Consider the following 13,169-nt stretch of genomic DNA (forward strand, 5'->3'; position numbering starts at 1 on the left):
AGGAGGAGGAGGAGGAGGAGGAGGAGGAGGAGGAGGAGGAGGAGGAGCAGCTGGCTCAATCAAGGTAGACTTCCTGGAGGCGGTGGCTCCAGACCTGAGCTGGGAAGGAAATAGTTTCCTTCCACAATCATTTCATAAGAGTCTGCTCTGGACTAGGGAATGGGGGCAGAGTGATAAAACCAGCACAGCCCCACCCTCTGAGACAGTCCATTCTACTGAGAGAAGTAAATGCAAACTGTGTGTGGTGTTTCCGTGGGGAGTGAGGATGGGGAGGCCAAGATCAGGGAAGGCCTCATGGAGGAAGAGGTTCTTGGGCTCAGCCTTGAAGGGAGCGAGCAGTGAGGAGGGAGGGCATCCCAGGTGTAGGGGACAGCCTGTGCAAAGGTCCAGAGAAGGGAGATGGAATGTTATGTACTGGGATTAGAGCTAATTTGACTGGACACTGAGTATGTGAGGCAGAGTTATGGGAAATCAGTCTGACTGACTTTCTTTGTTCCAAAATCCTCCCCAGCTCTAACATGCTACATCCTGAGACTCCCCCACCCCCAACCCAGCCCTGCATTCTCTGTTCTAAGCTCCCTCACAGCTCAGACGTTCTGTTGTCTATAATGTTCTCCGAAATGCTCCGCCTTCTCCCAGGTCCAGGATCCAGACCGGTATCTTCAGAGTTAATTTCCCTTCTGGCACTCTCTCTCTGTCTCTCTGTCTCTGACTCTCTCTGTCTCTCTGTCTCTGTCTCTGTCTCTGTCTCTGTCTCTCTCTCTGTCTCTGTGTCTCTGTCTCTCTTTCTCTGTCTCTCTCTCTCTGTCTCTATGTCTGTCTCTTTCTGTCTCTGGCTCTGTCTCTCTGTCTCTCTCTTTCTGTCTCTGTCTCTCTCTGGAGCCATCTGGCCTGGACCTCTTCCCAGGTCCCTGCATACAAACCAGCAAAGTCAGTAAGGGTTTTGGGGCCAGGTTGCTTCACAGAAGGGCAGGGAGGGGCAAATGAACCTAGTGGCCAGGTCCCATTTGGGGTCTTTGGGAGGGACTCCTGGTGTTTTAGCCAGAAACCATCTTCCAAGAGAAGGAGAATTGATGGGTAAGCCTGAAAACTAAGCTGATCTGGGGCTGTCCCTCATGAGGAACCTGTGGGAAGCCCAGGGTCAGCCATGAGTTCAAATCCCTATCTCAGATACTTATAACCTGTGTGACCCTGGGCAAGTCAGTCAGTAAACATTAAGTATCTACTATGTGCCAGGAGGGACAGCTAGGTGGCACAGTGGATAGACTGCCAGGTCTGGACTCAGGAAGACTCATCTTTCCACACACACTTACTAGCTATGTGACCCTGGCCAAGTCATTCACCCTGTTTGCCTCAGTTTCCTCATCTATAAAATGAACTAGAGAAGGAAATGGCAAACCACTCCAGTATCTTTGCCAAGAAAACCCCAAATGGGGTCAGCAAGAGTCAGACACAACCAAAATCAAAACAACAACAAAGGTGCCAGGCACTGTGGTTCTCTCAAGGAGCTCGCAGTCTTATGGAGGGGACGAGTCACAACCTCTGTGGGCCTCAGTTTCTTTAGGTGTCAAATGAATTGGACCCAAGGACCTCGAAGGTCTTCTCAAACTCCAAATCTGTTTTCCTGTATCAGAGTAGCATGAGATTTTGGGCCAACAGTTCTTTTACATTCATGGACGTGGAAGACCCCATTGGCAATCTGGTCAAGCCTACGGAATTTAAATGCATTTAATGAGATCAGACAGAATTACAAAGGAAATCAATTACAGTAAAATACAACTGTCAAACTATTTCTTAAAAAAAAGGTCATGGACCCCCAGCTTAAGAAGCCATATCTAGGCCAACTCTGCCATTTTGTAGATAACAAAACTGAGGGCCCAGAGAGATCTCATTCATCCAAGGTCACAGAGTGATTCAGTGGCCCAGCAGACACTGGAATGAAAGATGCCAAATCCAGAGCTATCTTATCGAGATGTGTTCATTTTTAATTTTTTACTTTTAGGAGATTGGGGTTAAATGATTTGCCCAGGGTCATACAGCTAGTAAGTGTCAAGTGTTTGGTCTGAGGTCAGATTTGAAGTGTCAAGTGTTTGGTCTGAGGCCAGATTCAAAACTCATTTTGTAAACTGTACATTTCATTCTGTTTCCTTTAGCTTTTTGGCAGCTTCCACTATTTGCTAGGCACTGTGCTAGGTGCTAAAACCACACCTGCCCTCAAGAAGCTTACATGTTATTGGCCAAAAAAAAATATACATATATGAATAAATACAAAATAGATAGAAATTCATTTCAAGAGAAGAGAGAGCCAAATCCACTGTGAAGGACAGTTTTTTTGTGCTTTTTTTTGGCTAGGCAATGAGGTTAAGTGACTTGCCCAGGGTCACACAGCTAGTAAATGTTATGTGTCTGAGGCCAGATTTGAACTCAGATCCTCCTGACTCCAGGGCTGGTGGTCTATTCATTGCACCACTTAGCTGCCCTGAGGGGCAGTTTGTTAACCACAGAATAAGGGCTTGCAGAGGGCACAGTGGAAGGACCAGGCAGAGTGGGATGAGGCCAACATAGATGGGTGTAAAGGAGCCAGGAAGGGAGCTATGGCCTAAGCAGCCTGGGACTCCAGAAGGGCAGGGGCTCTGAGGAGAGCCCTAGGTCGTGGAATCCCACATCTTTTACAGCAGCAAAGGCAATTCAGATTTACTTAGCAATCCCTGAGAAAGTACAGTGTGCTAGGAATCTGTGCTTAGCCTTATACTATTGATCATTTATCAATGACTTGAACAAAGGAATGGATGGCAGGAAATCCAATTTGCAGATGACACGAAGCAGGGAAGGAGAGCCACCCCACCAGGGACAGTCAGGAGCCCAACGTTTCTTGATAGCCTAGACAGTATGGGGTTGAATCTTATTAAATGAAGTTCATTAGGGATAAATGTAAAGTTTTATACTTGGGTTTAACAAATCAGTTTTGTAATTACAAGGTGCAAGAGGGTGACTAGACTGTAGTTGAGCTTCCAATATGGGGGCTCTGGTGGACTGCCAACTCCATAGGAACCACCAAGCCAACACGGCTGTCAGAAAGCTAATGGAATCTTCATGGATTGCCATGGCTAAAGAATGAATCACCAGCAGACTTGTGATGAGCCTCTCGGAGCCTAGGCGGGTTGATCTCAGGAAGCAGACCCAGTTGCTTGCTAGGACCATACCTGAGGCCTTTTCAGCATAGCAGAGCCTGCCTGGGCTTGTGCTCTGGTCTGTCATAGCTTTGGAGAAGCCGGGGAGGCATCTGAACAGGGCTTTCTGGAGGACTTCTGCCATCTTGGGCTGTATCAAGGAAAGTAAAATGTCCAGACCTAGGGAGGTGCTCCTCCATCCCCACATTCTCTGTCCTGGCCAGACCCTCTGTGTAGTATGGTGCAGGGTCAAACTTTAGGAAAGATGTCACTAAGCTGGCTTGAGCCTACAGGAGGAGGAAGGGAAAGGGCTTTGAGATCCTGCCATACAAAAAATGATCAAGTTTGTTTACCATGGATCGGTAGGAAGACAGGCTAGATATCTCTAAGTAGCTTACGGGGGATTAGATTTCTTCTGCTGCTCTTTAAGCAGATGGATGACTACTTGTCAGAATTATAATAGTAATATTAATAATGATGATGATGATAATGATGATAGCTAGCATTCATATAGCACTTTGAAGTTTGCAAAGCTTGTCACAGATATCTCATTTTATCCTCAGGACAACCCTGGGAGGTAGGCAGTCTCTTCCTTATTTTACAGATGAGGAAACTGAGGCAGACAGAGTTTAACTTGCCCAGGATCACATCAAATAAGTATCTGAAGCCGGATTTGAACTTTTGTCTCCCTGACTCCAAGTTCAGCATTCTATCCACTCACCCTGGTTTTCCTGGGATGTTATAGTGAGGATTCTTTTCAGGTATGAGTCAGAGTAGGTGGCCATTAAGGTCACTTTCTCCTCCATTTCTATGATTCTGCTTGGCCCTCAAAGGAAGAACAAGGACAAAGAGGCAAATCTAGGTTCTGCATAAGGAAAAACTTCATGGCAAGCAGTGCCGCCATATAGAATGGGCTGCCTTGGGAGGGCCTGGCTTCCCCATCGTGGTAGGGCTTCAGGCAAAGGCTGGTTTTGTTATATGGGAGATTCATTTTCAGGCAGGGCTTGGACTAACAGGTCCCTAAGGTCCAACCCTGAGATTCTGGGATTCCCATTGGGTCCAGTCATTGAGCCCGGATGCACCATGCTCTAGTATATTACTCTCCATTTTGTCTTCAATGAGACCCTGAGAGACTTGGCCAAATGGTTTTGCTAAACACTAGGTATATGACATTGACCACATGCCCCTGACTAATAACCCTGTTGGAACAGGAAGCAAGGCTCTTCTGGCATGATCTGCTGCTCTTGAGGAAGCGCTGGCTGACTTTTTGTGGTCACCACTCCCTTCTCCAGTTGGTCACTAACCATCCATTTAGTAATAGGTTCTGAAGTTTTGCCAGGATTTGAAGTTGAGTTTTCTGGTCTGTGGTTTGTAGATTACACTGTCCTTTCCAATGGAAAACCAGGCTAGCATTTGACCTTCTGCGATCTGGGAACATCTCCCCCGTTCCCCATGACCTTTCAGACATCACTGAGAGTAGCTCTGAAATCACATCCATCTGTCCTTCCAGGACTCTTCACTGTCATTCCTCTGGCCTGGTGACTCTAAAGTGCAGCTAGCACTTTTATTGCAGGCTTCCCTGCTAGCCCTTTTTCTCGACCTTTTCTAATCCAAAGATGATTTTTCTTGGGAAAGAAAACAGAAAAAACTTCAACAGAGTAGCTCTGTCTTCTGTTCTGAGTTATCATTCTGTTCACCTCACCACTACATCCAAGAGCCTGTCCTGTCTTTCGTCTTTCTCTTTTCTACGATCTGACCAACAAAGACCCAAACCTTTGTCATTGTCCTTAGCATCCTCTGCCAGCCTCAGCCCATTCTCAGCTTTGACACCCAGACACTATTCTTACAGGACTGGACTGTGGATTCAGACTCTGTTGCTTGTCTTTGCTTATGTAAGTTCTGTCTTAAAAAAATGAGGATGTATTTTTAAACCCTCAGTTGGTTGGAGAGTTCTTTTTTGGATCCACACTGGTCTCTTCAGACAACTCCCTCATTCCCTCACTTTCGAGTCTATAAGTATTCCCATCCTTCTTAGACTCCTTTGCTCCATGTCTATTAACTGGGAGACCCCAAGTCTCTGTGCTGCCCCCTCTTACCTTTTCCCTCTGCCTTCAGTGGCCTCATCAGTTCCTATGCATTCAGTTATCATCTCCATGCAGATGACTCCCAGATCACCCACCCAACCCAAGACAATTCAGCCAAACCATCTAACAAGATATGTTGCATTCCACAGCCGTAGTTCCCCGCCTCTCCGGGCCACAGTTTAGATCTAGAAGAGATAGCAGAGATCACTTAGTCCAACTTCCTCATTTATTAAAAAGGGATAAAGAGAGAAGAACCAGAAGCAGGATTTGCACCAGGAAGGGATATCTGAGACCATCTGGTTACCCCGATGCCAGAGGTTGGCTGTACTTTATTCTTGTAATGGGACTGAATCTCATGTATAGTTATTCTCTCTCTGTCTTTCTCTGTATGTCTGTTTCTCTTTCTCTTCAGTCTTTCCCTATGTATTGATTTCCTTCCTTTTGTCTAGAAACATGCCTGTCCCCAGGCCATGAAAAAACCCTCCCAAGGTCCTAGCAATCCCCCTGCTTCTCTCCTCCCCTCAGCTAAACTCCCGTCCTATTTTCATATTTGAGTCTGCAGCACTTGGCACATGGTAAGCAGTTAATACTAATTCGTTCATTCTTGAAAAAGCTGTCGACACCCTGCGTTGCATTCACTTACTCTTCTAACCCCTCTGAAAAGCTCACCCACCTCATCATTTGAATGAAGCTTCCTTCTCCAGAGTCACCAGTCGTTCATTGCCCAATCCCACGGCCTTTTCCCAGGTCTCATCCTTCCTAAAGTCTCTGCAGCATCCCATCCTGCTGACCCTCTTCTCCCCTGCATCTTCTCTGTGACCTCGTGGCGTGGCTCTCTCCTGGCTCTTCATCTGGGCCATGCCCATTAACTCTGGGTGTCCCCAAAGGCTCTGCCTGGACCTTCTCAGCAATCTCATCAGCTCCCATGGCTTCAGTGACCCTTTCCGTGAAGACGTCTCTCAGATCTGTGTATATCTCCTGACTTCCAGTTCCACATCACAAAGTACTGATTGCATGTTTCATATTGGAGGTCCCATCTAAACTCAGCATGCCCCAAACCAAACTCATTATCTCTCTCCTCAAGCCCTTCCCTCTTCCTAACTTCAATCAATTAATCAATCAGTAAACATTGACCAAGCACCTGTTATGTGCCAGGCACTGTGCTAAGTGCTAGGGACACAAAAAGAGGCAAAAGACAAGTCCCTGCCCTCAAGGAGCTTACAGTCTAATGGGAAGACAACATGAAAACAGATATATACAAACCAAGCTATATACAGGATAAATAGGAAATAATTAACAGAGGGAGGGCACTGGAATTAGAAAGGGTTGGGGAAGGCTTCCAGTAAAAGAAGGGATTTAAGTTGGGATTTAAAGGGAGATATTATTGATGAGGGCACCACCATCCTCCTTGTCACCCAGGCTCCCAACCTAGGAGTCATCCTGGATTCCTCACTGTCTCACTCCCGCCCTGCCCCACCCCCCATTTCCAATCTGTCACCCAGGCCTGTTGATTCTACCTTTGTAATCTCTCTCCTCTATGCCCCCTTCTCTCCTTTGATACTGCCCCCACCCTGGTGCAGACCCCCATCCCCTCACACCTGGGCTATTATCATAGCCTCTGTTGGGTGTGCCTCCTCCAGTCTCTCCCCACTCTGGTCCATCCTCCACTCAGCTATTAAAGTTGTTCCTCAAGTGAAGGGGAGACCATGTTACCCCCTACTTAACACTCTCTAAGAGTGATCATGAATAGCTTGTACAGAGTGTTGGTGACAGACCAGGGACCAGAAGCCAGGCTGGTAAACTCCCAATCCAAACTTCTTGGCTTACTACCACACTCACTGTCTAGGTCCTTTCCAGATCTAAAAGTCTATGGCGCTGGTGAAGAGCCAAAAAGCCCTGTCCCAACCCCCTGTGTGCCCAGGCCTATATGGGCACCATGGAGCATACAGAGAAGAGCCACAGCCCCTACCAACCCGTGCCAGGCTAGTCGTAGAGATTAGACTCTCACCTAAGAAACAATTAGGGGATGACTTACGCTCACTCGGGCAAATGGGAACCCAGGTCATGGCCTTCTTTTGTTGAATAAATTGTAAAGTTCTGGTGTTTCTTGGGGCAGAGCAAGAGGAGACAGAGCGGGGAGTCTAGATAGGGAAGGGACCTCATCACACCCATCCCTTGTATTCTATAGAGGACGAAAATGAGGCTCATAAGGAAAGGGACTTCCCTAAGGTCACCCAGCTGCTTAATAGAAGAGCCTTCCTTTTCCCACTCCTCATTTTCCTAGAGTTCCTGAAGGAGGAGGGACTCCAAAGTCAGCCAAACAGAAAGAAGGGTTAGTGCTTACTACATGCCAGACACTGGGCTCAGTAGGATTAATGCAGGAGGGGAGGAAGGGCTCATTCCCCAACAACCTCTCCTAGATGGATGCAGATCCTTAAAAGAGCTTTGTTAGCCTTAGGTTACTACAGGAATATTTAGGTTAGCGAGCGGAAAGAGCACTAGACTTGGAAGACTTGAATTCGAATCTTATCTTAGATACTAACTGTGCCACTATGGGCAAATCACTCAGCCTCTCTGGGCCTCAGTTTCCCCACCTGTAAAATGAAGGTGTTGGAGTCCATGACATCTACCATCCCTTCTGGCTCAGTATTTATGATACTCTTCCCTACAAAGCTGTGCGCTGGTGGACAAGTCGTTTTTCTCTCGGAGACTTGGGCCTCGAGGACAATGATGCTTATATTACTTTGTAAAAAGGCCATAGAAATATGAGAGTATTATTACAACTCCAGCTCTGTCCCCCTCTTTTCTCCAGATTCCGCTGACACCCTATCATTTTGCTCCCCTTTCTTAGTAGCTGGTCGTCTACCTCAGTCCCCACCTATGAGATGGCAATGACGTGCAGCCCTCCTGTCCCAGAAGAGGAGGAAGAGAATGGACCACCCCCGTACAGCAGAATCAATGGCGGGAGACCAGTAGGACTGACCCGAAGCATATCTGATGGGGCGCTCCTTGTTCCTCCTCAGCCAGAGATGTGGGGAAACCAAGGCACAGCCTGGGTCAGCCCCCCACCCAGCTATGAGAGCATTGATGCCCGTGGCCTGTGACTGACAGCCCGGCCTAAACCAACATCTCTCTTTAGATGCTCCGTTGCAGTAGGCAGCCAGGTGGAGGCTGACCAGGAACCCAGATGGAGGAGTTCAAGCCCAGACTGGCTTCTGTCGCTGTCCAGAGACTTTTAGCAAAGGCTAACAGGAGTCAGGAGGACCTTATGCTTGGGCTTGGGTCCAGTAAGACTTGAGTTTGGATCCTCAATGGACCCCCTGACCGGGTGTGTGACCTTGGCCAAATGCTTTCATCTCTCTTGTTTTTTCCACATCTGAAAAACGGGACTCCTAATCCCTGTCCTATAGACCTCTAATGGATATTAGGAGTATCAAATGAGATAATGGATCTGAAAATAATGTAAACTAGAATGCAATAGAGATGAGAGGGATTGGTTTTTATTGGTGCCTGGATGCTGGGGCGGCCTTACATAGAAGCAGCTACCCTGGGGGGGGTAGATTTCAGAGTCTCTATGACCCCACTTCCCTACTATGTCTCCTCATTCTCCCCCCACCAATCCCCAGGAGACAAAACAGGTAGAAGAAGAAGACCTGCGACAGGTCACATCTCTCAGCCTCAGTTTCCTCATCTGTAAATTGAGGAGAATCATCTCAGCCCTCCCTATTTCACAAGGCTGTTGTAAAAGTCAAACCAGTGTTTGACTGTTATCAGGTACTAGAACTTTAGGGTGAATGGAAGTTGAGTTAGAAGAGGTGGGGCCTGGGCACTGTCACTGACCTGGAATGGACAGACCCAGCTAGCAAACCCCTCACCAGGGAAAGCCTGAACAGAGCAGGCTCCTTGGCCCGGGAAGGAAGGGGGAGCACAGGAAGGATGCAGGACAATGAGGTTGGCCCACAAGTCAACCCACAACAAACCATCAGATTTTATCTGAATAACTCCTTTCCCCAAGGCCTGGAATATAAGTCGTGTCTGAGGGGATGGAGAAAAACATAGTTCTCTCCATCATGGAGCTAACAGTTTGATAGAGACAGCAAAGGAGAATCAGTATGGAAATTTTTTTTCAGAATCAGTATTTTCAGACTCAGTATGGAAGGGCTTAGAATACAGAATGTAGTAGCTGAGAGGGGCCTGGGAATAGGGAATGTCAGGGCTGGGAGGGGCCTTAGAACAAGGAATATCAGGGTTGGGAGGGGCCTTAGAACAGGGGATGTCAGAGCTTAGAACAGGGAAGGTCAGAGCTGGGAGGGTTCTTAGAACATGGAATGTCAGGACTGGGAGGGGCCTTAGAACAGGGAATGTCAGGGCTGGGAGCGGCCTTAGAACAGGGAAGGTCAGGGTTTAGAACAGGGAAGGTCAGAGCTGGGAGGGTTCTTAGAACATGGAATGTCAGAGTTGGCAGAGGCCTAGAAAGGAGGCTTTACTGAGGACATTCCACTGGTGAGTAGCCCAATTCCTTTGAACCTTGCGCTCTATTGATTTTTTTTCCTTTTACTGGTGGGTCCCCTGGTCCGTATAGCAGGGACTTCCGCTGAGAGTAAAGACTGTTTTCCCCCATGGATCCCCAGCACTGAGCACATGAATAGTTGCTTAATAAATGCCTCTTGAGCTGAAATGAGGTAAGGACCACTGATTCCTCGTGCTGAACAAGAAGACACATGACCCACCACCCTGTTGGAACTTGGCACTTCCCAGATTACACCCATCTACACATGACATTGAGGAAGAACCCGGAACCATGACTCTGGAAATCTGGAACCCGACCTTACTCCTGCCACAAACTTGCTTTGTGGTTTTCAGCAAGTCACTTCCCTAACTTGGGCCTCAGTTTCCCTATTTGTAAAAGGAGGATATTTTACTAAATTATGTCAAAGGTTCTGACATTCCACGTTCTAATGTCCCTTCTAGTTCAGACGCCTTGTTGTTGTTCAGTCATTTCAGTTGCGTCCAACTCTCTGTGACCCTATTGGGTTTTTCTTGACAGAGACACTGGAGTGGTTTGCCATTTTCTTCTCCAGCTCATTTTACAGATGAGGAAACTGAGGCAAACAGAGTGAAGTGACTCGCCCAGGGTCACACAGTTGGTCAGTGTCTGAGGCTGGATTTGAACTCAGGAAGAGGAGTCTTTGTGATTCTGAGCCCGGTGCTCTGTGACATCCTACATTTGCTCAAAGACCCTGTCAGAGCTCTGACATTTTGTCTTCTCACACTGTGATTCTGTCTCTGATCTCTGCACCCTTCCCTTTCCCAAAAGGTTAACCATAAAAGTGTCTGGCTAAGTGTTTCTGGGTCCTTCCAGCTGGGGAATGTGAAGTATTTCCCTTGGGGCAGGTGGGTTAATGAGTTGCAGGTGTAGGGAAAAGCCCACTTGGGTCTGAGGTTCCCCCCAGGAAGAGTGAAGATGGCTGGTTTTGAGTGCCTCCAGATCCCCAGAGGATGGGGAGAGAAGACAACAGCACTTGGTGCTGGGCTGAGGGGAATTCACAGCTTGAGAACACACACCAGCCCTCCAAACAATGGAAAGATTAGTACTGAACCTGGATTTTAGCCCTGAGAGATGATTCAGTTCAACCCTATCCCTCCCATTTAACAGGTGAGGAAACTGAGGCCCAGATGACTTGCCTGTGGTCACACAGCAGCCGATTCACTCTCACTTCAGTTGGAGAGGAAGGGAGTCACCCCTGCCTGATGCCTGCAGGCACGGCAGGCATTGAGGATTTCAGCCCAGTGGGACAATTAGAGCTGTCCAGCAATTGTAGGTAGCAGAGTTCTCCATCTAGTGAGGTTTATAGGCTCATGAACTGTTACAGCATAAAGGGCCTCACCCATTTTATGGGTGAGGCAACAACCAGCAATTATTATACACCTTCCCTGTGCCAGGGATTGTGCTGGTCGCTAGGAAGAGCAATGGATGGCCAAGCTAAGGTCTGGCCTTGTGTTCCAGCAGGGGCTGTTGTCCCAACAGGTATGTTAAGATGGGGTTCTCATTTAGGTGTCCATCTGCCTCGTTGCTCTTTACATCGCCTTCCAGCCTCCCAGGTCCATATTCAGCTTTGCTTTCAGCAACAATAATGATAATAATAATAATAATGATCCATTTGTAAAATGCTTTGGGTTTATAAAGCACTTTCCTCATAAGTGCTAGGTGGTACAGTGGATAGAGGGCAGGTCTTAAGTTGGGAAGACTCATCTTCCTGAGTTCAAATCCAGCCTTAAACACTTACCAGCTGTTTGACCCTGGGCAAGTCACTGAACCTGTTTGCCTCCTCTGTAAAATGAGCTGGAGAAGGAAATGCAAACCACTCCAGTATCTCTGCCAAAATCCCCCCAAAACTCCAAACGGGGCCACAGAGTCAGACATGACTGAACAATGACAAGCCCCTTTGCTAACTGGGGTATTTAGGGCTCGACTATTTCCTTGCCTGTCTCTGGGCTTCTCACTTCTCCTCTGTCTTGTTTTTGACTTGGCCTCCTTCCTTTGGACCTTGAAGCGCCGGGCTTGGGAGAAGACCAGGGAACACAGCAATCTCTAGCAGTCTTCCATGAAGATTCTCCGGACACATGTTCCTTGGCCTCTGTCACGATTCCTACTGATTCTGAGTCTGAGCCCCGTGGTGGACTTCCGAAGCCTCCGCCATTTCTATGGGTCCCTAATCCCTTAATCATTGGCTACCCCAGTTTTTAATCTAATCCTGCAGGCGTCAATTACCCTGGAATCACAAAGAAGTCAAGCCCTCAGACTCTGGAATGAAAGCATGGGATAGCAGAGCATGATTTTAGAATCAGAGGAGCTGGGTTCAAGCCCAGGCTCGGTCCCTTGTTACCCACATGACTCTGACCCTTAGCCTCTTGGGGCTGCAGTTCCCTCGTCTAAAAAATGGAAGTGTTGGTCTAAATGGCCTCCAAGGTCCCTTCCACCTCCAAATCAGTGCTGCTACTCCAGGCCCGTGGGCTGATGCTGAAGATTGAAAGGCCCCAAATTCACAGTCATTAATTCTGCTTTTGGAAGTGCAGCTCTGAAATAGATGAATGGCTCATAATGGATAGAGACCATCAACAATGGGCTAGGGGTTGGGATTCCATCAACCTCTACCTGATAAAGAAACCCCATTACAAGATACCTGGCAAGTGGCCCCCATCCCTCACCTCCAGACATCCACCGCCTTCCAAGGAGGCTCATTCTAACTTTGGCTGGCTTGCATTACTCCTGGTCAGGACAATCTAAGGACAGCCTTCCAAATACCTGGTGGCAGCTCTAGTGGTTTCCATCTTCCACAACCTCCACCCTCTCCCCAGCCCTCTAAAAAATTGAATATCGAACATGGAAGAAAACTTAGAGATCGTGAAGTATGACCAATAACTCCCTTGTTTTACAGAAGGGGAAACAGAGTCCCATTGGAAAGAAGTGATTCAACCAAGGTCAAAGAGCTAGCAAGTGGCAGAGAAGGAGCTTGGACCCCGTGTTCTTCCCGTCACCCCTTTGGCAAGCATCCTATTTATCTCTTGGCTCCTAAGTTATCTGCTAGCATCTTCAAGATCAGCAGGAATGGGGCACAGAGGGGAGGTACTTGGGGTTAGGGCTGGATGAGAGTGTGAGGAGTTTGGGAGGAAGGAAAGTACCTGAGAGGTCTCAAGTCTGACCCCCTCATCTTACAAATAAGGAAACTAAGGCTCCAAGAAGTGATGTTATTTATACAAGTCTACACTGGTGGCGAATGTCAGCCAATATAAGAGACAGACACAGAATAAGTGCCCAAGGCAGGATGGGATTCGTTGGTCAGTATGAAAGGTGTGGGTGCTCAGAGGAGAGAGAGAGAGAGAGAGAGAGAGAGAGAGAGAGAGAGAGAGAGAG

General features: G+C 47.7%; 1 protein-coding gene across 3 annotated transcripts in view; it reads left to right on the forward strand.

The window, feature by feature from the left end:
* Positions 1–8,741, forward strand: part of TMEM61 (transmembrane protein 61) — a 24,710-nt gene extending 15,969 nt beyond the window's left edge. For 2 of the 3 annotated variants that reach the window (XM_027852718.1, XM_027852716.1), the window contains exon 6: positions 8,106–8,741. In XM_027852718.1, coding sequence (XP_027708519.1) covers positions 8,106–8,358 — 253 coding nt within the window. In that variant the 3' untranslated portion in view covers positions 8,359–8,741. The remainder of the gene's footprint in view (positions 1–8,105) is intronic. The other variant, XM_027852717.1, reaches the window with a different exon arrangement.
* The last annotated feature ends 4,428 nt before the right edge of the window (positions 8,742–13,169 follow it).

Source organism: Vombatus ursinus, unplaced genomic scaffold (assembly GCF_900497805.2).
Source record: "Vombatus ursinus unplaced genomic scaffold, bare-nosed wombat genome assembly UNPS02009824.1, whole genome shotgun sequence".
NCBI classification, from domain to species: domain Eukaryota; kingdom Metazoa; phylum Chordata; class Mammalia; order Diprotodontia; family Vombatidae; genus Vombatus; species Vombatus ursinus.